The sequence below is a fragment of the Panthera onca genome, chromosome C1 (assembly GCF_046562875.1).
Source record: "Panthera onca isolate mPanOnc1 chromosome C1, mPanOnc1 haplotype 2, whole genome shotgun sequence".
In the NCBI taxonomy this organism is placed as follows: Eukaryota; Metazoa; Chordata; class Mammalia; order Carnivora; family Felidae; genus Panthera; species Panthera onca.
In genome coordinates this window covers 125,376,855-125,404,444 of record NC_138346.1, presented here as the reverse complement: position 1 = coordinate 125,404,444, position 27,590 = coordinate 125,376,855, and the positions used below count along the sequence as shown (strand labels likewise).

Here is a 27,590-nt window from a genome sequence, read left to right as displayed (position 1 = left end):
TAGCCTGTCAGCACAGAGCCCACTTCAGATCCTCTGTCCCCCTCTCTCTGCCCTTCCCCCACTTGTGCTGTCCCCAAAATAAATAAATATTTAAAAAAATTTTAGGAAGGACATACTAGTATCCCATAAAACTCACTAGATATATGGCAACTTCCTTCCTTCCTTCCTTCCTTCCTTCCTTCCTTCCTTCCTTCCTTCTTTCCTCTCCTTCTCTTTCTTTCTTTTCTTTCTTTCTTTCTTTCTTTCTTTCTTTCTTTCTTTCTTTCTTCTTAGATTATGCAACATGCAAGCGGGTGAGAGGGGCAGAGGGGGAAAAAGAGAGGGAGAGAGAGAATCTGAAGCAGGATTCACTCTCAGTGTGGAGCTTGTTGTGGGGCTTGATCCCACAAACCTGGGATCATGACCTAAACCAAAACTGAGAGTCGGCCACTCAACTGACTGAGCCTCCCAGGCACCCCAGACATACAGCAATTCTTTAAAAAGTTCTTTCCACTTTGGTGCTATTATGAATAATGCTGCTATGAAATTTTGTGCACAGTCTTTTGTGTGGACAGGTTTTCAATTCTTTCAATTCACTTTTACTTAGTAAAAATGCTAGGTCATATGGTAATTCTGTTTAACATTTTGAGAAACTGCCAAACTTTTTTTTTTTTTTTTGCAAAATGGCTGCACCATTTTACAATTCCACCAGCAATGTATGAAAGTTCCAATTTTTCTACATCATCACTAACATTGTTTATGTCTATGATTTCTAACTATCCTAATGTGTGTGAAGTGGTAACTCATCATTATTTTGATTTTCATTTCTCTAGTAACTACTGATGGTGAGCACCTTTCACGTGCTTATTGGACATCTGTATAACTTCTTTGGATATATGTCTTTGGAGAAGTGTCTTCTTTGGAGAAATGTCTATTCAAATTCTTTGACTAAGATCATGATCTTAGCCGAAGTTGGATGCTTAACCAACTGAGCCACTCAGGTGCCCCCTGATTACTGTAGCTTTATACTAAGTTTTATTTATTTTAATTTTATTTTTTTAAAGTTTATTTATTTACTTTGAGGGAGTAGGGCAGAGAGAGAGAGAGAAAGAGAGAAATAATCCCAAGCAGTTTCTGGGCTGTCAGTGTAGAGCCAGATGTGGGGCTTGATCCCAAGAAATCTGAGATCCTGACTTGAGTTGAAATCAAGAGTCAGACGCTCAACTGACTGAGCCACCCAGGTGCCTCACTAAGTTTTAAAATGAAGAAGCATAAGTCCTCCACTTTTGTTCTGTTCCAAGGTAGTTTTGATGACTCTGAGTTCTTGCATTTTTATATAAATTTTAGGATCAATTGTCAATTTCTGCCAAAGGGGGTGGGGGGAAAGGCTGAGATGTTGAGAAGGACAATGTTGAATGTAGATTTGGGGAGTACTGTCATCTTAATAATATTAAGCCTTCTGGTCTTCTGATCTAGAACACAGGAAGTTTTTCCATTTATTTAAGACTTCTTTCAGCAATGTTTTGAAGATTTCAGTGTACGTGTCTTGAACCTCCTTGTTTAAATTTATTCCTGAATATTTTACTCTTTTTGATGGTATTGTAAATTGATTGTTGATTGTTTTCTTACTTTTGCTTTTGGATTTTTCATTGGTGGTGTATTGTCATATAATTAGTTTTTGAATACGAATCTTGCATCTTACAAACTTAACTCATTCATTACTTCTAATAGATTTATGTGTCGATGTGCGTGGATTCTTTAAGATTTTCTGTATATAAGATCATGCCATCTCTGATAATTTTACATCTTCCTTTACAATGTGAATGCTTTGTTTTTTTCATTGCATCATTAGCCTGGATAAAACCTCCAGTACAATGTGAAATAGAAGTCATGTGAGTGGACATCCTTGTCTTATTTTTGACCTTAGAGGAAAAGATTTTATTAGCTCACCATGAAGTATGATGTTACCTATGTTTTTGTTTTTTTGTTTTGTTTTGTTTTGTTTTGTTTTGTAGATTATCTTTATTAAGCTTGGGAGTTTCATTCTATTTCTAATCGTTGAGTGTTTTTATCATGAAAGTGCATTGGATTATGTTAAATGCATTGTTTAAGTCTATTAAGAGGATCATGTGGTTTTGGTCTTTATTTCATTAATATGGTTTGGCATACTGACTGATTTTTATATGTTGATCCGCATATGAATTCCCATGTTCATGAGATAAATTCTGTTTGTCAGGATATATAACCCATTTTATATGCTGTTGAATTCAGTTTAATCCTATTTGGTTGAGAATTTTTACTATATTAGTAAAGGATAGTGGTTTGTAGTTTTCTTTCCTTGTGGTATCTTTGGTTTTGGTATCAGGGTAATTCTGGCTTCAAAGAACAAGCTGAGAAATGTTCCCTTCTTTACTATTTTCTGGAAGAGCTTGTAAAGGATTGGTGTTAGTTCTTCTTTAAATGTTTCACAGAATTTACTGGTGAGGCCATCTGGGTTTCCAGTTTTCCTTGTGGGATTTTTTGATGACTACCTCAATCTCTTTAATTACAATAGGTCTATTCAGATTTACTTGAGTCACTTTGGTAGTTTTGTTTTTTTTTTTAACGTTTATTTATTTTTGAAACAGAGAGAGTATGAATGGGGGAGGGTCAGAGAGAGAGGGAGACACAGAATCTGAAACAGGCTCCAGGCTCTGAGCTGTCAGTGCAGAGCCCGACACAGGGCTCAAACTCACGGACGGTGAGATCATGACCTGAGCTGAAGTTGGACATTCAACCAACTGAGCCACCTAGGCACCCCTGGTAGTTTTTTTTTAAATATAAATTTGTTAATTTCATTTAGGTTTTATAATTTTTTTAGCATGTTTATAGTATTTCTTTACAATCCTTTTTTTATTTCTGTAATGATATACAAAGAGTTTAGTCAACCAGGAACAGTCCTCACAAGACTGCCCACACTTTTAACAGCAATTGTAAATTTGGTAGGGAAAACCGTGAAGTGTTTCCAAAAACTCTCTCAGGTTTGGTAATTTAATGGAAGCTCTCACAGAACTCACTAAAAACTATTATGTTTATAATTTCTTGCAGGGAAAGGACACAGGATAAAATTAATCATAGGAAAAGATGCACAGGGCAGAGTCTGGGAGAAGTCCAAATGCAGGTTTTTTTTTTTTAATTTTTATTTATTTATTTTTCAATATATGAAATTTATTGTCAAATTGGTTTCCATACAACACCCAGTGCTCATTCCAAAAGGTGCCCTCCTCAATACCCATCACCCACCCTCTCCTCCCTCCCTCCCCCATCAACCCTCAGTTTGTTCTCAGTTTTTAAGAGTCTCTTATGCTTTGGCTCTCTCCCACTCTAACCTCTTTTTTTTTCCCTTCCCCTCCCCCATGGGTTTCTGTTAAGTTTCTCAGGATCCACGTAAGAGTGAAAACATATGGTATCTGTCTTTCTCTGTATGGCTTATTTCACTTAGCATAACACTCTCCAGTTCCAACCACGTTGCTACAAAGGGCCATATTTCATTCTTTCTCATTGCCACGTAGTACTCCATTATGTATATAAACCACAATTTCTTTATCCATTCATCAGTTGATGGACATTTAGGCTCTTTCCATAATTTGGCTATTGTTGAGAGTGCTGCTATAAACATTGGGGTACAAGTGCCCCTATGCATCAGTACTCCTGTATCCCTTGGGTAAATTCCTAGCAGTGCTATTGCTGGGTCATAGGGTAGGTCTATTTTTAAGTTTTTGAGGAACCTCCACACTGTTTTCCAGAGTGGCTGCACCAATTTGCATTCCCACCAACAGTGCAAGAGGGTTCCCATTTCTCCACATCCTCTCCAGCATCTATAGTCTCCTGATTTGTTCATTTTGGCCACTCTGACTGGCGTGAGGTGATATCTGAGTGTGGTTTTGATTTGTATTTCCCTGATGAGGAGCGACATTGAGCATCTTTTCATGTGCCTGTTGGCCATCCGGATGTCTTCTTTAGAGAAGTGTCTATTCATGTTTTCTGCCCATTTCTTCACTGGATTATTTGTTTTTTGGGTGTGGAGTTTGGTGAGCTCTTTATAGAGCTTGGATACTAGCCCTTTGTCCGATATGTCATTTGCAAATATCTTTTCCCATTCCGTTGGTTGCCTTTTAGTTTTGTTGATTGTTTCCTGTGCTGTGCAGAAGCTTTTTATCTTCATGAGGTCCCAGTAGTTCATTTTTGCTTTTAATTCCCTTGCTTTTGGGGATGTGTCAAGTAAAAAATTGCTACGGCTGAGATCAGAGAGGTCTTTTCCTGCTTTGTCCTCTAGGGTTTTGATGGTTTCCTGTCTCACATTCAGGTCCCTTATCCATTTTGAGTTTATTTTTGTGAATGGTGTGAGAAAGGGGTCTAGTTTCATTCTTCTGCATGTTGCTGTCCAGTTCTCCCAGCACCATTTGTTAAAGAGACTGTCTTTTTTCCATTGGATATTCTTTCCTGCTTTGTCAAAGATTAGTTGGCCATACGTTTGTGGGTCTAGTTCTGGGGTTTCTATTCTATTCCATTGGTCTATGTGTCTGTTTTTGTGCCAATACCATGCTGTCTTGATGATTACAGCTTTGTAGTAGAGGCTAAAGTCTGGGATTGTGATGCCTCCAAATGCAGGGTTTTTGATCATCCTCTTCCCATGGTCATGGATAGCATTATGTCTTCCCAGACACAGTGTGTGACAATACAGAGTATTACCAACCATGGAAGCTCACCTGAATTTTTAGTGTCCAGAATTTTCAATTGGGCTTGATCACATATTACTCACATGGATAACCTTTAGTCTCCAGCTTTTCCCATAGGGTAAGCTAATATCTTTAGTTTCCATTTCTTTTGAAGGTTGGAAATGATACAATATGGCCAAATGTTCCAGACAAAGAAAGACACTCCTATTAGGCAGGAAGTTTCAGAGGTCTAGAGATAATATGACAGTAGCCAAGGGCAAAAGCCAGATCTCTCTATGGGTGAGGTTAATTCTTTATTACATGGTGTACCCTCTTTCATTTCTGGTTGAGGCTTCTCTTTTATTTTCTTGGTTAGTTTAGCTAAAAGTTTGTCAATTTTCTTGATCTTTTGAAAGAACCATCTTTTGTTTTCATTGATTTTCTCCTGCTGTAATTTCTAGTTCATTTATTTATTTTCTAATCTTTATTATTTCCTTTATTCTGGTTGCTTTGCATTTAGTTTGTTTTTGAAGTTTCTTAAGATAAAAGGTTATTAGTTTGAGATATTTTTTCATTTTAAACATGGACATATTCAGCTATAAATTTTTCTCTAAGCACTATTTTAGCTATATTCCAGAAGTTTAGGTATTTTTATTTGTATTTTTGTTTTCATTCATCTCAATGTGTTCCATAATTTCCTTTTATGATTTCTTCTTCATTAGTTATTTAGGATGTGTGAATTTCCACATATTTGCCCATGTGCCCAATTTTTTTTTTCTATTGTTGAGTTCTAATTTCATTACATTGTGGTCAGAGAATACATTTGAGTCCTTTTACATTTATTGAGACATGATTGTGGCCTAATACATGCTCTGTCCTTGAAAAGGTTCCATGAATACTTGAGTGTATGTTCAGCTGTTGCTGTGTGAAGTGTTCTATGTTTTTTGGTTTACTTGGTTTATGGTGTTGCTCAAGTCTTCAGTATGTTCCTTGACTTTCTAGGTAGTTGTTCTATTGAAACTCTATTGAATCTCCAACTATTATTCTCGAATTGTTTATTTTTCCCTTTAATTCCATCAATTTTTGCATCATGTACTTTGGAGGCTCTGTTGTTAGGTTTATATACATTTATAATTGTTAGGTCTTCCTGATGGATTGACCCTTTTATCATCATAAGATATCCTTCGTTTTGTGTAGCAACAATTTTTGTCTTAAAGTCTATTTTGCCTGATTTTTAAAAATGCTTACTTATTTATTTTTGAGAAAGAGCAACTGTGAGTGGGGGAGGGACAGAGAGAGAGAGGGGGTGGGGAGGGAGAGAATCTCAAGCAGCCTCCACACTGTCAGCACAGATCCTGACATGGGGATCAAACTCACGAACTGTCAGATCACGACATGAGCCAAAATCAAGAGTCAGATGTTCAACTGGCTGAGTCACCCAGGTGCCCTGATTTTGCCTGATATTCTTATAGCCATTCCTGTTTTCCTTTGGTTACTGTTTCATGACATGTCATTTTTTTCATGTTTACTTTAAATCTGCCTGTGTCTTTGAATCTAAAGTGTGTCTCTTCTAGATAGCACATAGTTGGATCATTTAAAAAATCAATTGTGCCCATTTACAATTGCACCAAAAATAATAAAATATCTAGGAATAAACTGAACCATGCAGGTGAAAGACCTGCATTCTGAAAACTATAAAACTTTGATGAAAGAAATTAAAGATGACACAAACAAATGAGAAGATATTCCATGCTCATGGATTGGGAGAACAAATATTGTTAAAATGTCTGTACTATCCAAAGCAGTGTACAGATTCCATGCAATCCCCATCAAATACCAATAGCATTTTCAACAGAACTAGAACAAATAATCCTAAAATTTGTATGGAACCACAAAAGACTCCAAAATAGCCAAAGTAATCTTGAAAAAGAAGAACAAAACTGGGGGTATCATAATCCCAGATTTCAAGTTATATTACAAAGCTATAATAATCAAAACAGTATAGTAATGGCACAAAAATAGATGCATAGATCAATAGAAAGGAATAGAAAGCCCAGAAATAAGTCCATGATTATATGGTCAATTAATCTTTGACAACGGAGGGAAGAATATGCAATGGGAAAAGGATAGTCTCTTCAACAAATGATGTTGGGAAAACTGGACAGCTACCCACAAAAGAATGAAACTGCACCAATTTCTTATATCATACACAAACATAAACTCAAAATGGATTAAAGACCTAAATGTGAGACCTGAAAACATAAAAGTCCTAGAAGACAGCACAGGCAGTAATTTCTCTGACATCAGCCAACAATTTTCTAGCTATGTCTCCTGAGGCAAAAGAAACAAAAACAAAAATAAACTATTGGGGCTACATCAAAATAAAAACCTTCTGCACCGTGAAAGAAATAATCAACAAAGCAAAAAGACAACCTACTGAATGGGAGAAGATATTTGCAAATGACATACCTGATAAAAGGTTAGTGTCCAAAATATATAAAGAACTTATACAACTCAACATCAAAAAAACAAATAATCCAACTGAAAAATGGGCAGAAGACATGAACAAACATTTCTCCAAAGAAAACAGACAGATGGCCAACAGACATATGAAAAGATAACCAACATCACTAATCATCAGGGAAATGCAAATCAAAACCACAATGAGATATCACCTCATATCTGTCAGAATGTCTATAATCAAAAACACAAGAAACAACAAGTGTTGATGAGGATGTGAATAAAAAGGAATCCTCATGCACTGTTGGTCAGAATGCAAACTGGTGCTGCCACTGTGGAAAACAGTATGGGGTTTCCTCAAAAAATTAAAAATAGAATCACCATATGATCCAGTAATTCCACTATTGGGTATTTACCCAAAGACTATGAAAACACTAATTTAAAAAGATATATGCCCCACCCTATGTTTTTTGCAGCATTATTTACAATAGAAAAATTATGGAAGAAACCCAGTTGTACATCAGTAGATGAATGGCTAAAGATGTGGTGTGTGTGTGTGTGTATGTGTGTGTGTGTATACATACATATATATGGACTATGGACTATTAGCCATAAAAAAATGAAATCCTGCCATTTACAACAATATGAATGGATCTACAGGGCATAATGCTAATTCAAATAAGGGGCACCTGGGTGGCTGAGTCAGTTAAGTGTCCAACTTCGGCTCAGGTCATGATCTCAGTTTGTGTTCGAGCCCCGCATCGGGCTCTGTGCTGTCAGTGCAGAGCCCACTTTGGATCCTCTTTCTCCCTCTTTCTCTGCCCCTCACCCCTTCCCCAGTCATGCACACATGTGCACATGCTCTCTCTCAAAAATAAATAAACATTAAAAAAAAAAAAGGATGAAATCCTGCCATTTGCAACAATATGGATACATCTATAGGGTATGATGCTAAGTGAAATAAGTCAGTCAGAGAAAGGCAAATATCATATGATCTCACCCATATGTGGAAGTTAACAAAACAAATGAACAAACAAAAAAGGGACAAACAAAAAGACTCTTAAATATAGAGAACAAACTGGTGGTTACAAAAGGAAGGTGGTGAAGAGACGGGTGATACAGTAGATTAAGAATACACTTATTGGGGCGCCTGGGTGGCGCAGTCGGTTAAGCGTCCGACTTCAGCCAGGTCACGATCTCACGGTCCGTGAGTTCGAGCCCCGCGTCAGGCTCTGGGCTGATGGCTCGGAGCCTGGAGCCTGTTTCAGATTCTGTGTCTCCCTCTCTCTCTGTCCCTCCCCCGTTCATGCTCTGTCTCTCTCTGTCCCCAAAAATAAAATAAACGTTGAAAAAAAAAAATTAAAAAAAAAAAAAAAAAGAATACACTTATTGTGATGAGCACTGAGTAATGTATAGAATTACTGAATCACCATATTGTACACCTGAAATAATAAAACACTATATCATACTGAAAAATTTTTAAATGTTTATTTATTTTTGAGAAGGGGGTGGGGCACAGAGAGAGGGAGACACAGAATCCAAAGTAGGCTCCAGGCCCTGAGCTGTCAGCACAGAGCCCAATGCAGGGCTTGAACCCACAAGCTGCAAGATCATTACCTGGGTCAAAACCATGTTGGACACTTAACCGACTGAGTCACCCAGTCACCCTGAACATACTGAATCTTTTTAAAAAATGGGGTACACAGTCAAAACATATAGGAAAGAATGTGTTATAAATTTGCTATTCAGTTAGTTAATAAAAATACGATGTTGGTTTTCTTCACTTTGGGGGCAAAATCAATTCTGCCAATCACTGCTTTTTGGAGTTTTTTTATTTATTCATATTTAATGTAATTACTGATAAGCTAAGATTTATGTTTTCCATTTCCCTATTTGTTTTCTCTATGTCTCACGTCAATTATGTTCCTCTATTTTTCCATCACTGCTTTCTTTTGTGTTAAATAGATATTTTAAGTGTGCCCTTTTATTTATTTATTTTTTATTTAAAAAAAGTGTTTATTGATTTGTGAGAGAGAGCAAGCAGGGGAGGGGCAGAGAGAGAGACACACACACACACACAGAATCCAAAGCAGGCTCCAGGCTCTGAGCTGTCAGCACAGAGCCCGACGCAGGGCTCAAACTCACAGACTGCAAGATCATGACCTGAGCCAAAGTCTGACACTTAACCAACTGAGCCACCCAGGCGCCCTAAATGTGCCCCTTTAATTACCTTGTTTATTTCATGCTATTCTCTTAGTGGTTGTATGGATTGCAATTAGTATCTTAATTTAAAACAATCTTGTATGGATTACTACCAACTTAATTGCAATAGTGTACAAAAACTATTCTCCTGTATACCCCCCCCCATTTTTATAGTATTATTGCCATACAAATTACATCTTTATACATCATAAGCCCATAAACAATTTTATGATCATTGCTTTATATAGCTGTCTTTCAAATCAGGTAAATGAAAAATGTTACAAACATGTATATTGCCTTTTCTTTCGTAAATTTATTTATTGTTTAATTTACATCCAAGTTAGTTAGCAACAATGATTTCAGGAGTAGATTCCTTAATGCCCCTTCCCTGTTTAGACCATCCCCCCTCCCACAACCCCTCCAGCAACCCTTTCTTTGTTCTCTACATTTAAGAGTCTTTTATGTTTTGTCCCCTCCCCGTTTTATATTATTTTTGCTTCCCTTCCCTTATGTTCATCTGTTTAGTATCTTAAATTCCTCATATAAGTGAAGTCATATGATATTTGTCTTTCTCTAATTTTGCGTAGTGTAATACCCTCTAGTTCCATCCACATAGTTGCAAATGGCAAGATTTCATTCTTTTTGATTGCCGATTAATACTCCATTGTATATATATACACCACATCTTCTTTATGCATTCATCCATCGATGGACATTTGGGCTCTTTCCATACTTTGGCTCTTGTTGATAGTGCTGCTATCAACATGGGGGGTGTTTGTGTCCCTTTGAAACAGCAGACCTGTATCCCTTGGATAAATGCCTAGTAGTGCAATTGCTGGGTCATAGGGTAGTTCTATTTTTAGTTTTTTGAGGAACCTCCATACTGTTTTCCAGAGTGGCTGCACCAGTTTGCATTCCTACCAGCAGTGCAAAAGAGATCCTCTTTCTCCACATCCTTGCCAACATCGGTTGTTGCCTGAGTTGTTAATGGTAGCCATTCTGACAGGTATAAGGTGGTATTACATTGTGGTTTTGATTTGTATTTCCCTGATGATAAGTATTGTTGAGTATTTTTTGTATGTGTTGGGTTGGCCATCTGGATGTCTTCTTTGGAGAAGTGTGTATTCATGTCTTTTGCCCATTTCTTCACTGGATTGTTTTTTGGGTGTTGAGTTTGATAAGTTCTGTATAGATTTTGGATACTAACCCTTCATCTGATATGACATTTGCAAATATCTTCTACCATTCTGTCAGTTGCCTTTTAGTTTTGCTGATTGTTTCCTTCACTGTGCAGAAGCTTTTTATTTTGATGAGGTCCCAATAGTTCATTTTTGCTTTTGTTTCCCTTGCCTCTGGAGACGTGTTGAGAAAGAAGTTGCTGAGGCCGAGGTCAAAGAGGTTTTCACCTGCTTTCTCCTGGAGGATTTTGATGGCTTCCTGTCTTACGTTTAGGTCTTTCATCCATTTTGAGTTTATTTTTGTGTGTGGTGTAAGAAAGTGGTCCAGGTTCATTTTTCTGCATGGCACTGTCCAGTTTTCCCAGCACCACTTGCTGAAGAGATTGTCTTTATTCCATTGGCTATTCTTTCCTGCTTTGTCAAAGATTAGTTGGCCATATGTTTGTGGGTCCATTTCTGGGTTCTCTATTCTGTTCCACTGATCTGAGTGTCTGTTTTTGTGCCAGTACCACATAGTCTTGATGATTACAGCTTTGTAATACATATTGAAGTCCAGGAGTGTGATACCTCCAGCTTCGGTTTCTTTTTCAAGATGGCTTTGGCAATGAATTCTCTGAGTTTTTATCTGGGAACGTTTTACCCTTTCCTTCATTTTGAAGGATAGTCTTACTGGATATAGAATTATTGGTTGACAGTCTTTCTTTCAGCACTTTGAATATTCCATCCCACTGCCTTCTGTCTTCCATGGTTTCTAACAAAAACTAGCTGTTAATCTTACTAAGAATCATTTGTGATGAGCTGCTTCTCTTGCGACTTTCAAGATTCTTTGTCTTTGACTTTCAGAAGATTAGAATGGGTGTCTTTGTGGGTCTCTGGGTTTATCCTGTTGAAGAGTTTGTGGAACTTTTTAGATGTGTGATGGCTTTCATCAAATTTACAGAATTTTTGCCCATTATTTCTTCAAATATTTTTCTGCCCCTTCTCTCCTCTTCTGAGGTTCCTATTATGCATATGTTTGTACAGTTGATGTTTCATAGGTCTCTGAGGCTCTATTCATTTTCTTCATTCTTTTTTCTTTCTTTTTGTTGGGTTGATAACTTCAATTGACCTATATTCAAGTTTCCTGAATCTTTCTTCTGCCAGCTTAAGTTTGTTTTTGGGGTCCTCTCATAAACATTGCATTCAGTTACTATACTTTTCAGTTCCAAAACTTCTATGTTTTTTTTTCTTAAAGAATTATCTCTTTATTGGTTGATAGTCTCTATTAGGTAAGACATTGTTCTCAATGTCTTTAGTCATGGTTTTCTGTAATTACTTGAACATCTTTATAATAGTTCATTTAAAGATTTTGTCTAGTAAGTCCAAAATCTGGGCTTCCTCAGGAATAGTTTCTACTGAATGACTTTTCTTCCTGTGTATAGACCATACTTTCTGTTTCTTTGTGTGTCACATATTTTTGTTGTTGTTTTTGATAACAAGACATCTTACATAACATACGTCACAGTTGTGGGAATCAGATTCCCTCCCTCCCCACGGGTTAGTTGGTATTGCTCTTTGTGGCTTGTGTTGACACTGCTATTGCCTTTTTTAAAATAACTTCCTGAACAAAGTATGTTAACTTTATTGTTGTTGTCGTTTTGTTTTGTCATATGTGGCCACTGAAATCTCTGCTCAATTAGCTTAGTGTTAAATCAATAACTGGACAAAGACTTCCCTAAATACCTTGAATCAGGATATCTCCTAGGCATTGCAAAAGAGCATTATGTGTGTGGTGTGGCATATTTTCAACTCTCTAGCAGACAGCTTACATGTCTACCTTAGTCTTCAGTTCCTGCTCATACACAGCTTCATGGTCAGACAGAGGTAGTAAATTCAGGCCTTCTCAGGTCCTTCCTGAGCATGGGACCAGTCTTGTACATGTGCATGATCTTCTGGAGTCCCAGGATTATATCAGAGCTTTTCAAAAATTCCCTACGGACATCTTATTCCCAAGATTTTCCTTTTGATTGTTTGGTCATCTTTTTGTTTGTCCCAATTGTTTTTCCAACTCAGGCAGCTGAGATGTTAAATAATTGCCTCTGGTTGTTTTCAACAAATGTCCTGGAGAAAAGATTGTTCACACTAAGCAAGCTCTGAATTAGATCAAATAAAGATAAGCCCTGGGAGAGACCTGGACATGTTAAATAATGACAATTCTCTGAGAATAGGGCCTTTTAGAGGGTTCCAAACCCATTCTGCCCACCAGGGGCACTAGATTGCTGGTGTCCACAACTACTGTTATTGTGAGGTTATTTGTTTTTAGTCATTTTTATAGACTTGGGGAGAGAAGGATGGGAATGGGTCATGTTTAAACACCACAAATCTTGCTGTTCTTCGATTTTACTATTTTCTGGTATACAGTTTCATTGAGTTATTATAAGCCTTTGGTTAATTGAGTTCTGAAAAGTTGATTTTAGTAATTTTTGCCAGTTTTCTCATTGCTTTTATGAAGGAGATTTTCAGAGAACTTACTCCATAAGTACCACCACAATTGATTTTTGAATACTGTTCTTTAATTTGAAAAATTTGCAAACATTTTATTATTTTTTAATAATTAACTGGTATATTCTTTAAGGTTTTCTACACTGACAATCATGTTATGTGAGATTATTATAGCTTGGTTTCCTCCTTTTTAAGTCTGACACTTTTTTCCCCTATCTTTTTGTGCTGGGCTCACTATCCAGTACAATGTTAGATAAAAATATTGGTGTATTAGTTTGCTCAGTCTGTCGTAACAAAATACCATAGACTAAGTGGCTTAAACAACAGAAATTTATTTTCTTACAGCTCTGGAGGGTAGGCGTCCAAGATCAAGATGTCGTCAGCAGGTTTGGTTTCTTCGGAGGCCTCTGTTCTTGGGTTTGTAGATGGCTGCCCTATTACTGTGTATTCACATTATCTCTCTGTGTGTACAAGATCTGGTGTCTCTCCTTTTTTTTATAAGGATACCAGTAATACTGGATTAGGGCCTACTCATGTAGCATCATTTTACCTTAATTAACAATTTAAAGGCTCTATCTTCAAATATAGTCATATTTTGAGGTACTGGGGGTTAGGACTTCAACACATGAATTTTGAGGTGACATAATTCAGCCCTTAATAGTTGGCATTCTTGTTTGTGATTTTAAAGGTAATGTATACAATGTTTCATCATCAAGAAAAATATTTACTCCAGAGTTTGGTAGATGCACTATCATGTATAAGAAGTTTTACTCCTAGTTCATTAAGAATTCATTTTAGGGTACCTGGGTGGCCCAATCATTAAGCATATGACTCCAGCTCAGGTCATGATCTCACAGTTCGTAAGTTCAAATCAGTGCCACATTGGGTGAGTACGAGCCCCGCTTCAGGTAAAACACAAGTCCCGGGTGAGCCCCACTTCTTTCTCTCTCTCTCCCCCTTGTGAGATTTTCTCTCTCTCTCTCTCTCTCTGTGCCCCTCGCTCACTTGTAGCCTCTCTAAAAAAATAAATAAATAAAAGGAATTTTAAATTCAGTGACCACTTTAATTTTTTTAAAAAATGCCTTCACATGACATTTTTCTTTCATCTGTAAAAGTAGTTAATAACATTTATATAAAGTTTATTTTGAGAGAGAAAGAGAGAGCACATGAGCAGGGGGAGGGGCAGAGAGAGAAGAGAGAGAGAATCCCAAGCAAGCTCCATGCTGTTAGTACATAGCCCAATGTAGGGCTTGATCTCATGAACTGTGAGATCACGACCTGAGCAGAAATCAAGAATTGGACACTTAACCAACTGAGCCACCCAAGTGCCCCAGTACTTTTCTTTTAAAACGATGGTCATCCACAATATCCAGAAAATGCTTTATTTAGATTGTCAATTAAAAATATAAGATATGAAAAATTTTCCTACAGAACTAGTTATTCTCCATAATATGTGTACACAGATATCTAAGAAAGGTTACCTTATTTGTAATCTCATTTAAACACACACACACCAATGCACATATAAGGCTGATGTTACCACAAAAAACAAGAGCTTGGGCAACCTTTTCACATTGCTTCTGTTCCTCCAGGATTTGAGACTTCTTCCACAGTGTTCCTTGAAAGGCTCTGGACTTGCCCCAGGCTTTCCCAGGGCCTCCTGGCCAGAGAAATAGAACTGAGATATGACCAGGGCCTGGAAGTTCCACCAATCAGATTGCTTTAAGTCCTCTAAAGTGATTTGGGATAAATGGCCCACACGTCTCCTCCTAACATTTAGAATTTTCCAAGTAGCTGCTAGAGCTCAGAAATTAATGGAATTAAATCCGAACAGGAGGCCACCATTGTTCTAGGGCTTGATAGCAATTACAGAGTCATCTCCTTCAGAGATTTCCTCCAATTATTTTGACTATTCATCAGAATGGGTAAGAGTATGCCACGAAATTATTACAAATACAATTTTCCACACATTTCCATTCACTGATGCAGCAAACAAAGATAAGCGAAAATCCTTGAAAGAATACAGAACATAGTGTCCATTTCCCTACAAAAGAGATATGGTTAGTGTAGGAGCCATTTCAAAGTTTCCCCAACACCACTGGGCCTTGATTTCCCAAAGCACAATTCATCCTTGATAAAGGAATTGGCTGGTTCTGATTCAGGAACTTGGTCCCTAGCTAGGTTTCTGTTTTTACTCTGGATAATAGTGTTGCATCCCATAATATCCTTTGCCTCAGGTCTTTCTGGACAGAGCTACTGAATTTTCTTTCACAACTATAATCCTTTATAAGATTCATATTTGGTGTGCAGCAGAAAAACAAGCAAAATACTGAATGATATAAAGACTTAATTTGTACCACTTTATGTTCTCTTAACCGAACATCCTAAATTTACTTTGAAGGGAAGTAGGTGTATATACAAGTGACTCCCAAGTCTGTGATCTTCAACTGTTTTGTCGCAAAAAGAACTTTGGAAAATATGTACCCCTTACACCTTGACTACTAAAACGGTAAGTTTAATGGTTGCACATAATGTAGTTTCTGGCATATTGTACATGTGTTATATGTGCCTTAGATATATCATTGTCAAAACCTTGGCACTTGGTTCATTATGTTTATGAAAAACAGTCACTGTATAACCTAACTGGCCAGTCCTCATCATCAGAAAAGATCTGACCTCATTTGAATTCAAAACAGTGAGTTGATAAACACTCCTATTACAAGCTACTCTCTTTCAAGTTCTGAGATTCATAGAAGACAATCAGCAAAGGCAGAGTCTGTGTCTGGGTGAAATATGGTCCTGCCTCCTTCAACATTTCTCTCTCTAGGGTTATGCATTCTGGATTTTTCCCTTTGTTTGGATTGTTCCCCAAAGATTTTTATAGCCTGGGGCAGTACACCAGAGTAAGAACTGGGACGACTGAGATAGCCTTCCTTTCGTAAAGGAGAGGAAATCTGTGTAAGAAGAATTGGTAAAGAAGTCCTCAGGCACCCATTCTCATCTCAGTAGAGATCATTTTAAATTCAGAGTACATGTGAAACAATTTGCAAAATAATTCCATAAAACTGCTGCACCATTTGAAACTAAAGAGTACCTGTCCTAAAAGCATTTCACCTACCTATGCTGAAAGTAGGATTATAAAAATATTTCTAAAAAGGTTTCTAAAATTTTCATTTGAGTTAGAGAAACCATAACATCTCAGTTCAAAAGAAACAATCCAGGTTTTAAGACTACATTAAATAGAAATGCTCCAGGGCATGAATTTTATGTTTTTCCTCTGAATTAAGATTAAAAAAACAAGGTTAATTCATCTCAGATTATTTATACTTAAATTTTTAATTCTTTTTTAAAGATTTTATTTTCAAGCAATCCCTACACCCAACTTGGGGCACTGACCTTACAACCCTGAGGTCAAGAGTCACATACTGTACCCACTGAGCCAGCCAGATGCCTCATGAATATTTATGTTTAAATTTACATAGACAGTCACAATAGAGCTGTTTGATACAAGAAGTTTCACTTGGAACAGCTAATATAATACATTCTGGATTTGATTAAATGTTGAGTTTAGTTGCTAGTTATGATTTCTCACCATTTGTTTTTAAAAAGTCACAGTTTTTGGTCACTAAGAACTGACTCATCACAGTTTTAATAGTAACATTGTCTTGTATTAAAAACTTTATTCCAGGGTCATAATTATATTTAAAACTGCAAGTGTCTTAGACTCAGAAAGAAAAAGAAAGCGAATAAACTTGAGGATCCAAAAGAAAAATTATGGATTAAAAAATTCACAACTCAGACATGAACTCAACACAATTCTGCCAGATTAACAAATTCCTGTCTTTCTGGTTTGAAATTTATTTTGGCATGATTTCTAAATACAGACCCATTTTTCCCCCACATTTTAAAAAGGACATTAGACTCTGAATAGTGGAAAAAAGGGAGGGTTGAGGCTGTGTCCTTCAGTTTTTTACACTATACAGGAGACTTTTGCTTAGAATTCCAGATTACAATTTAGAATACAAGCTACAAACGCTATTTTCTACAGCAATCCAAAGTAGGCTCTCCAAGTCAAAACCTAAATATACTATTTTAATTAATATATGACGAATTTTACCCCAGAATTTGAAGCAGAAATGTACTGGCTCTTTTAAAATAACAAATAAGTAATTAGGTTATGGTCATCTACATTACTCCTTTTGAATAGAAATGCTACTATATACCACTGCTAGCATCCACTTCACACAGTTTTGAGGCCAAACTGGGAAAAAGCATCACAAAGAGGAAGACAGCAAAGAAAGTTGTTATTCCTTTTCTTTGGAAAAAAAAAAAAAAGTTGAATTACTTACAGAAAGATGTAACACTATCATTAGCTTCATAGTTTTTAAAAACAGTTTTATAGTTTATTGTTCTACGAAAAAATAAATCATAGGTTTTGGTAACTAAAGACCACAGACTAAAATTTTATTTCACAATTTTATTCATTACTCTGAAAGTTCTCATCCCAAATTTGAGACCCTTAAATTTGTCTCCTTCTAGTTCACTCTTGTATACATACTTGTTTAATATTCCATGAATGAATCTGAAGATCATTATTACTGCTGCATTGGAGCACCGTTACTTCAAAGAAGGAATAAAGTTATTTTGTTTCTGTAGAGGGCCTAATCACAAAACACTGAGTATTGTTTGTCTAGCTAAACATTACTTACACTACATACTGATAAATGCTTATTTGCAAAGTTGTTTTAAAAAGCATTTTTGGACACTAAAGAAATATCAATAAGGAAACTGTGTTACCTGAAAATACAATTACAGGTTAAACTTGAGTTTTAAAATGCTGACAATATAAGCCCGAGAATACACTTATCATTAAAAATCACTTCCTTTAAAGTACACTTACAATAATTTCAACAATCTATTCCACTTTCCTAAAAAAACCAAGAGTAAATTGTTGATCTGCTCCCCTGCCATATTGTTTTCTACATCACAAACTGAAAACATCAACGTGTTGCAACCACAGCAGAGGGATGTAAACATGTGCATTTAAAAAAAAAATTTCTTCTAATGTTTATTTTTGAAAGACAGAGAGACAGACTGCAAGCGGGGGAGAGGCAGAGAGAGAGAGAGAGAGAGAGAGAGAGAGAGAGAGAGAGAGAGAGAGAGAAGCTGAAGCAGGCTCCAGGTACTGAGCCGTCAGCCTTGAGCCCCAAGTGGAGCTTGAACCCCAGATCTCTGAAAAGGGTAAGTCGGATGCTTAACCAACTGAGTCACCCAGGCGCCCCAAGCATGTGCATTTCTAATTTGCAGGTGCGGTAATCCCAAATTTAAGGGTCAAAGGACTCCCAAGAAGTTACTGCAATTGGTATGACAAAGGCTTGCATTAACTCCATATAAGATTTGGGGCTAATTTAACTAATGTAACTGATGTGACTGGACCCATAAGAAAAGAGTACTACATGGGTCATAGTAATTACCCAAAAGTTGCTCTTACCGTTCAACTATGTGCTATGGGAACTACAAAGATAGTCACTACCGTAACGAAACTCAAAACGAAGGAGAGAAAGTAAGCAAAACTTTGTACAACCATAATAAAGGTTCCCATAATACAAAAAATTACAATGGAGAACAGGACAGGCAGGATTTGAGAAGAAAGGGGAATTTCTGTGGGCAGAGCAGTCACAGAGAATCAAGAACAGGGGGGAAGTGAGTTTGTCAGGATAAATTAAAAAAGGACCAAATATGGGCGCCTGGCTGGCTCTGTCGGAGAGCAAGCGACGCTTAGCTAAGAGTAGAGGAGTTCGAGCCCCACCTTGGGTGTGGAGATCACATAAAAAACAAACAAACAAACAAAGACTTTAAAGATTGGAAAGTTAAAGATGGCATGCCACACCGCCAAAAACGAAAAACCTCCCGCCCGAATCACCTGCCGCAGAGCCACAATCTGACCAACAGAGCCCGGAGGCATGAGGTTGGTCAACCCTATTTGATTTTACAGCCCAGGTCATGTTTCTTCCAGAACAAAAGCATTCCCGGTGGAGACAAAGCGATTTCCCTCAGGTCACCACGACCTCATCCTCTCCCCGGTCGGTGGCCTGCACACCTGCCCGAACCTCCGCCACTGGCCCGAATCTCCCGCTCCCGGGTCGGAGACCTCCCAGTCCACCGCCTCCCTCCCTCGAGACCCAGGTCTGCGCAACTCCCCCCACCCCCACCGCCCCAGGCTCCCTCCCACCCGCCAGGGCAGCTGGGGCACCGCAGGCTCCGCGCCGAGCGCCGCCGCCGGCCGTTACCCAACTAACCGTTATGCGCGGCTCGTGGCGCCGAGCGTGTGCGTGACGCGGCGGCGCGGGGCGGAGCTCCTCTGGGCCGCACGCGGCTCCCACTCCCACGCAGCGGGAGCGCTCCACGCGGAGTGTGGCGGGTGGGCGCCGCTCCCTTTTACGCTGCCCCTGCGGGAGCTTGCGCGCGGGGGCGGAGCTGGCTCTTCTGGCCACCGCCCCCTGCCCCCCAGCGCGCCGACACCTGTCCGGCCCCCACGCGGCCGCGACCGCGGAACCCCCATCCGGCCACAAGTACCCAGCATCCTCGCGGTGACTTACACGCGTGCAGGACGCCGGTGCCGGCCTACCCCTCAGTCTCTGGCAGACAAAAGGGAAAAGCCGCGAAGGACGGATGGGGCGTACCCCCGGGGTCTCAGGTGTGGGGGGCGACGGGCGGGGGAGGCGGGAAGCTGCTGGAAGAGGAGGGGCTGGGCGGGGTGTGAATGGATGCGGGTGCACCTCGGCCCCGGGAAGAGGCCGAGGGGCGGGCGGTGCGAGCGCGGGCTGTCGCCTCCGCAGAGTTGGGTGAACTCGGGGGAAGTCACTCAAACCGTCAGAGCTCTTTAAATGAGTTTTGTGAGGGAAATTAGGGAACTTGCGTGTGGCTTTTGGTGGACTGTGGCGGTTAAACGCAGAAGTCGGGAAAGAGGAGCGGGTCAGAGGGTGGCGGCCCCCCTCTCTAGGGGGAAGGTGCGTATGCCGGAAACGGGGAGACGAGCGAATCTGGGAGGCCAAATTTGTTTGGACCCCGCATGTTCGAGACAGGATTTAATTAGAGCTAGCAGTTTTGAGGGACCGATTCTGTGCTAGGCACGTCACTTGAATTCTCATGACCCTGTGATGTGGCTACTACATTTTGCAAGTAAAGAACCCGAGGCTCGGAGAGATTAAGCATTTTACACAGGTCACAGAGCTAGCAGCAGCCAGCCTTTGAAGTCAGACTCCAGAGCCTGATTGTGTCCTAAGAGCCATTGGAGGTTCTTGAGCAAGTCCAGGGACCAGAGTGTGTCAAAGTGATTACATCACGTTGACTTTTAAGAAATACCAAAAAAGTATAGATCAAGGCCTCTGCCTTCCAAGAAATTAGTTTCTTTGAGGAGGCTGAGGTTTGAAAGAGCCAACATTTGTTGAGCATTTGCTGCATTCTGGGATCTTGTCCAACCACTCCACCCCCATTCCCTACCACACACATTTAAATCCCTAACCAACCCTAGGAGTAGGCCACTGGTGCTTTAGGGGCTGTTAGGGTGGCGGCAGCATTCAGGGTTGATTGTAGACAGTTAAGTTGGGGAGAGAGTGGGAGACTCTGGTTCAGAAGTGAATTTATAAAATGGCAGTGGGAAGAGATGGGATAGAGTGATTCCCAGGAAACTTCTCAAAGAAGTCTTGTAAAGAAGCAGTGTAGTGGGTTCAGAATATGGACTCAGGAGCCAGACTGCTGAGTTTCAAAAACCAAAGGACCTAATTAGGGTTGTTACGGGATTAAAACTAGTGTTTGTGAAGCATTGGGATAGAGCCTAGCATAGAGCAAGTGCTGAATAAGCATTTGTTAAAAACAGAGAAAAAGAAATTAAGAGAACAATTCCATTTACAGTGGCATCCAAAAGATTAAAATACCTAGGGCTATATTTAACTAAAGCGTTTGCAAAGCATTTAGGCAACAGTACAATATGAAGAAACGGCACCCCCAAACTGCCCTTATTTTAGACACCAGCTGTAAGTTCAAGGGTCCCCAGGGCCACCCTCAGTTCAAAAGATCTGGCCACAAATTGGGGAGTTCCCACAACCACCCTCAGGGTCACTGATTTGCTAGCAAGACTCAGAACTCACTAGAAATTATTATACTCAAGGTTATGTTTTTCACAGGTAAAGGATAAATTGGAATCAGGCAAGGGAAGAGTAGCATAGGGAGAATCTGGGACTTGATATTCTAATCCTCTCTCCCAGCTATGATGTGTGACAATGTTCAAACAGTTTTGCCAGCCAGAGAAAGTCACTCAAGACCTGGTATTGAGCATTTTATTGAGGCTTCATTACTTGACATGAGTCGTCACGTAGATGATTGAACTCAAATCTCCAGCCCCCACTTCCCCCAACCACAGAGGTTGGGCTGTTATCATGTGACACAAAGCCCTACTTCTCCAAATCACATGGTTGTTCTTTCTGGCTTGCCAGCCCCCACCCTGAGTTGTTTCATTAGCATAAACCATTGGGGTTGATCTGTGGGACATACCCTGAATTACAAAGACACTCCTCTACACTTGGGAAGTTGCAAGGGTTAAAGAAGTCACCTCTCAGGAGCTTGGACAAAGGCCAGACCTCTTTTTAGATGAGGCCAAATTCCTTACTACATAAAGTTGATAGACCAATACATTGAAAACACAAAATGCTGCTGATTTAAATAAATGGAAAGACATCCATGTTCCTGAATAGAAAGACCTAATATTGTTAAGATGGCAATACTACTCAGTATGATCTATAGATTAAATGCAATCCGTATTAAACTTCCACAGCCCCTTTTGCAAAAGTGGAAAAGATCTCCAAATTCATATGCAATTTCAATTCCATATGAAATTGGACGGGACCCCAAATAGTCATAAAAATATTGAAAAAGAACAAAGTTGGAGGACTCACACTTCCTTCTTATAAAATTTATTACAAAGCTACAGCGATCAACAGAGTGGTACTGTCATAAGGACAAATATAGAGACAAACAATGGAATTGAGAGTCCAGAAATTGCCTCATAAATATATAACCAATTGATTTTTTTTATGGCTAGATACATATTTGAAAATATGTTTTAGGCTTACAAAAAGTCCCAAATATTAGGTACTATTTCTTTTCATTTTTAGAAATCTAGTTTTTTATTTTTTCTAATATAATTTATTGTCAAGTTAGCTAACATACAGTGTATACAGTGTGCTCCTGGCTTTGGGAGTAGATTCCCATGATTCATCACTTACATCACCTAGTGCTCATCCCAGCAAGTGCCTCCTCAATGCCCATCACCCATTTTCCCCTCTCCCCCACTCCCCCCAAATCAACCCTTAGTTTGTTCTCCGTATTTAAGAGTCTCTTATGGTTTGCCTATTTTTTTCCCCTTCCTTTCCCCCATGGCTTTCTGTTAAGTTTCTCAAATTCCACATATAAGTGAAAACATGTCTTTCTCTAACTGAGTTATTTCATTTAGCATAATACCCTCCAGTTCCACCAACATTGTTGCAAATGGCAAGATTTCATTCTTTCTCATTGCCAAGTAGTATTCTGCATATAAGCTACATCTTCTTTATCCATTCATTAGTTGATGGATATTTGGGCTCTTTCCATAATTTGGCTATTGTTGATAGCACTGTTATAAACATTGGGGTACATGTGCCCCTATGAATCAGCATTCCTGTATCCTTTGGACAAATTCCTAGTAGTACTATTGCTGGGTCATAGGGTAGTTCTATTTTTAGTTTTTTGAGGCACCTCCATACTGTTTTCCAGAGTGGCTGCACCAGCTTGCATTCCCACCAACAATGCAAAAGAGATCCTCTTTCACCACATCCTTGCCAACATCTGTTGTTCCTGAGTTGTTAATGGTAGCCATTCTGACAGGTGTAAGGTGGTATCTCATTGTGGTTTTGATTTGTATTTCCCTGATGATGAGTGATGTTGAGCATTTTTTCATGTGTCAGTTGGCCATCTGGATGTCTTCTTTAGACATCTGTGTCTGTTCATGTCTTTTGCCCATTTCTTCACTGGATTATTTGTTTTTTGGGTGTTGAGTTTGATAAGTTCTGTATAGATTTTGGATACTAACCCTTTATCTGATATGACATTTGCAAATATCTTCTCCCATTCTGTCGGTTGCCTTTTAGTTTTGCTGATTGTTTTCCTTTGCTGTGCAGAAGCTTTTTATCTTGATGAGGTCCCAACAGTTCATTTTTGCTTTTAATTCCCTTGCCTTTGGAGACGTGTCAAGCAAGAAATTACTGCGGCTGAGGTCAAGGAGGTTGTTGCTTGTTTCATCCTCTAGGGTTTTGATGGTTTCCTGTCTCACATTTAGGTCTTTCATACAGTTTGAGTTTACTATTTTTTGTATAAAGTAAGAAAGTGGTCCACGTTCATTTTTCTGCATGGTGCTGTCCAGTTCTCCCAGCACCATTTGCTAAAGACAGTCCTGGATCTTCTATTGGATACTCTTTCCTGCTTTGTCAAAGACTATTTGGCCTTACATTTGTGGGTCCAGTTCTGAGTTCTCTATTCTATTCCATTGGTCTATGTGTCTGTTTTTTGTGTCAATAATATACTGTCCTGATGATTACAGCTTTGTAGTAGAGGCTAAAGTCTGGGATTGTGATGCTTGCTGCTTTGGTTTTCTTTTTCAACATTACTTTGCCTCTTCAGGGTCTTTTCTGGTTCCATACAAATTTTAGGATTGTTTTTTCTAACTTTGAGAAGAATGCCAGTGCAATTTGGATTGGGATTGCATTGAATGTGTAGATTGCTTTGGGTAGTATTGACATTTTAACAATATTTGTTCTTCCAACCATGAGCATGGAATGTTTTTCCATTTCTTTGTATCTTCTTCAATTTCCTTCATAAGTTTTCTATAGTTTTCAGCATACAGATCTTTTACATCTTTGGTTAGGTTTATTCCTAGGTATTTTATGGTTCTTGTTACAATTGTAAATGGGATCAATTTCTTGATTTCTCTTTCTGCTGCTTCATTATTGGTGTATAGGAATCGATTTCTGTACATTGATTTTGTATCCTACAACTTTGTTGAATTCATGTATCAGTTCTAGCAGCTTTTTGGTGGAGTCTTTCGGGTTTTCCATGTAGAGTATCATGTCATGTGTGAAAAGTGAAAATTTGACTTCTTTGCCAATTTGGATACCTTTGATTTCATTTTGTTGTCTGATTGCTGAGATTAGGACTTCCAACACTATGTTAAACAACAGTGGTGAGAGTGGATATCCCTATCATGTTCCTGGGAAAGCTCTCGGTTTTTCCCCATTGTGGATGATGTTAGCTGTGAGCCTTTCATATATGGCTTTTATCATGTTAAGGTATGTCCCTCCTATCCCGACTTAATTGAGGGTTTTTATTAAGAAAGGATGCTGTCTTTTGTCAAATGCTTTTTCTGCATCCATTGACAGGATCAGATGGTTCTTATAGTTTCTTCTATCAGTGTGATGTATCACATTGATTGATTTGCAAATATTGAACCAGCTCTGTAGCCCAGGAATGAATCCCACTTGATCATGGTGAATAACTCTTTTAATATACTGTTGAATTTGGTTTGCTGGTATCTTGTTGAGAATTTTTGCATCCATGTTCATCAGGATATTGGCCTGTAATTCTCCTTTTTAGTGGGGTCTTTGTCTGGTTTGGGAATCAAAGTAATGCTGGCTGATAGAATGAGTCCAGAAGTTTTCCTTCCATTTCTATTTTTTGGAACAGCTTGAGAAGGATAGGTATTAACTCTGCTTTAAATGTCTGGTAGAATTCTCCTGGGAAGCCATCTGGCCCAGGACTCTTATTTGTTGGGAGATTTTTGATAACTGATTCAATTTCTTTGTTGGTTATGGGTCTGTTCAAATTTTCTATCTTCCTGTTTGAATTTTGGTAGTGTGCGGGTGTCTAGGAATTTGTCCATTTCTTCCAGGTTGTCCAGTTTGTTGACATATAATTTTTCATAGTATTCTCTAATCATTATTTGTATTTCTGTGGTGTTGGTTTTGATCTCTTTCATCCATGATTTTATCTATTTCGGTTTTCTCTCTTTTCTTTTTCAGAAGTCTGGATGGGGGCTTATCAATTTTGTTTATGCTTTCAAAAACCAGCTCTTAGATTCATTGATCTGTTCTGTTTTTGTTTTTGTTTTTGTTTTTGGATTCTATATTGTTTATTTCTGCTCTAATCTTTATTATTTCTCTTCTGCTGGCTTTGGGGTTTCCTTGCTGTTCTGCTTTTAGTTCCTTTAGGTGTGAGGTTAGGTTTTTTATTTGGGATTTTTCTTGTTTCTTGAGATAGGCCTGGATTACAGTGTATTTTCCTCTTAAGACTGCATTTGCTGCATCCCAAAGGGTTGGACTGTTGTGTTTTCATTTTCATTTGCTTCCATATGTTTTTTAATTTCTTCTTTAATTGACTTGTTGACCCATTCATCCTTTAGTAGGATATTCTTTAACCTTCATGCACTTGGAGGCTTTTCAAATTTTTTCTTGTGGTTGATTTCAAGTTTTATAGTGTTGTGATCTGAAAATATGCATGGTATGATCTCAATTTTTTTGTATTTATTGAGGGCTGTTTTGTGACCCAGTATGTGATACGTCTTGGAGAATGTTCCGTGTGCACTCGAGAAGACTGAGTGTTCTGCTGCTTTTGGATGAAAAGCTCTGAATATATCTGTCAAGTTCATCTGGTCCAGTGTATCATTTAGGGCCATTGTTCATTTATTGGTTTTCTGCCTAGATGATCTGTCCATTGTTGTAAGTGGAGTATTAAAGTCACTTGCAATTACCATATTCTTATCAATAAGATTGCTTATGTTGATCATTAATTGATTTATATAATTGGGTGCCATCAAGTTGGGGGCATAAACATTTACAGTTGTTAGCTCTTCTTGATGGATAGACCCGTAATTATGATATAATGCCCTTCTTCATCTCTTGTTACAGTCTTTAGTTAAAAATCTAGTTTATCTGATATAAGTATGACTACTCCAGCTTCTTTTGACTTTCAGTAGCATGATAGATGGTTTCCCATCCTCTCACTTTCAATCTGAAAGTGCCCTCAGGTCTAAAATGAGTCTCATGCAGACAGTATATAGATGGATCTTGTTTTTTTTAATACATTCTGATACCATATGTCTTTTGATTGGGGCATTTAGTCCATTTACATTCAGAGTTATTATTGGAAGATATCGATCTAATTAGTGTCATTGTGTTATCTGTAGGTTTCATGCTTATTATAACCAGTTGATTTTTGAAAAAGGTGCCAAGACCATTCAATGGAAAAAGAAAAGTCTCTTCAACAAGTCATGCTGGGACAACTGGATATCCGTATGTAAAAGAATGAAGTTGCACCCCTACTTCACACCATATACAAAAATCAACTCAATGTGGATTATCCAACAGCCTGAAAGTAAGGACTAAACTATAAAATTCTTAACAAGAAAACAGGGATAAATCTTAATGACTTTGGATTTGGCAATGGATTCTTAGATACAACACCAAAAGAAAAGCAACAAAAGAAAAATATATAAATTGGATTTCATCAAAATTAAGAGCTTTTGTGCATCAAAGAATAATTATCAAGAAAATGAGGGATGCCTGGGTGGCTCAGTCGGTTAAGCATCTGATTTCAGCTCAGGTCATGATTTCGTGGTTCATGAGTTTGAGCCCCACATCAGACTTCACATTATCAGCACAGAGCCTGCTTCCCCCTGTTCTCTCTTTCCCCCTCTCTGCCCCCCTCTCTCTCTGCCCATCCCCCCACTCCTCTCTATCTCTCTCAAAAATTAATAAATAAACTTTTTTTCCTGTCTAAAAAAGAAAGTGAAAGGGGTACTGTCTGGCTCAGTTGGTGGAGCAGGTGACTCTTGATCTCCAGGTTGTGAGTTTGAGCCCCATGTTGGGTGTAGAGATTACTTAAAAATAATAAAATCTTTGTTTTAAAACAATGTGAAAAAATTTTTAAATATTTATTTTTGAGGGGGGTGGAGGATCAGAGAGAGGGAGACAGAGAATCCCAAGCAGGCCCCACACTGTTAGCACATAGTCTGATGTAGAGCATGAATGCATGAATGGTGAGATCATGACCTCGGTAGAAATCAAGAGTCAGATGTTGAACCGACTGAGCCACCTAGGTGCTCCCAAAATAATAAAGTCTTTTTAAAAAAGTGAAAAAACCTACAGAATGGAAGAAAATATTTGCAAATTAGGGTCTAATATCCAGAATACATAAAGAACTCTTACAACTCAATAGCAAAAACACTTCTTTTCCAAAGAAGACGTGTAAATGGCCAACAAATACATGACAAGATACTTAACATTGTTAGTGAATAAAGAAATGCAAATCAAACTATAAGATGCCATTTCACATCCACTAGGATGGCTAAAATAATAATTTTTTTTTAAAGAAAACAAGTAGTAATAAGAATGCAGAGAAATTTGAAAGCTTGTACATTGCTGGTGGGGGTATAAAATGATATTAGCCACTACGGAAAACAATTCGATGATTCCTCAAAAAGTTAGAGCATTACCACATGATGCCCTCC

The 27,590-nt window shown here is 38.5% G+C and overlaps 2 protein-coding genes across 2 annotated transcripts in view; one reads left to right on the top strand and one right to left on the bottom strand.

The window, feature by feature from the left end:
• The window catches only part of LOC132677178 (monocarboxylate transporter 1-like), a 29,253-nt gene extending 9,841 nt beyond the window's left edge, over positions 1-19,412 (bottom strand). The window contains exon 1 of the mRNA XM_078451551.2: positions 19,297-19,412. The gene's annotated coding sequence lies outside the window, so the exon portion shown is untranslated. The remainder of the gene's footprint in view (positions 1-19,296) is intronic.
• The window catches only part of LOC144617029 (uncharacterized), a 56,693-nt gene continuing 48,063 nt past the window's right edge, over positions 18,961-27,590 (top strand). The window contains exons 1-3 of the mRNA XM_081796302.1: positions 18,961-18,965; positions 19,014-19,694; positions 26,268-26,455. Of these exons, the coding sequence (XP_081652428.1) occupies positions 18,961-18,965; positions 19,014-19,694; positions 26,268-26,455 (874 nt within the window). The remainder of the gene's footprint in view (positions 18,966-19,013; positions 19,695-26,267; positions 26,456-27,590) is intronic.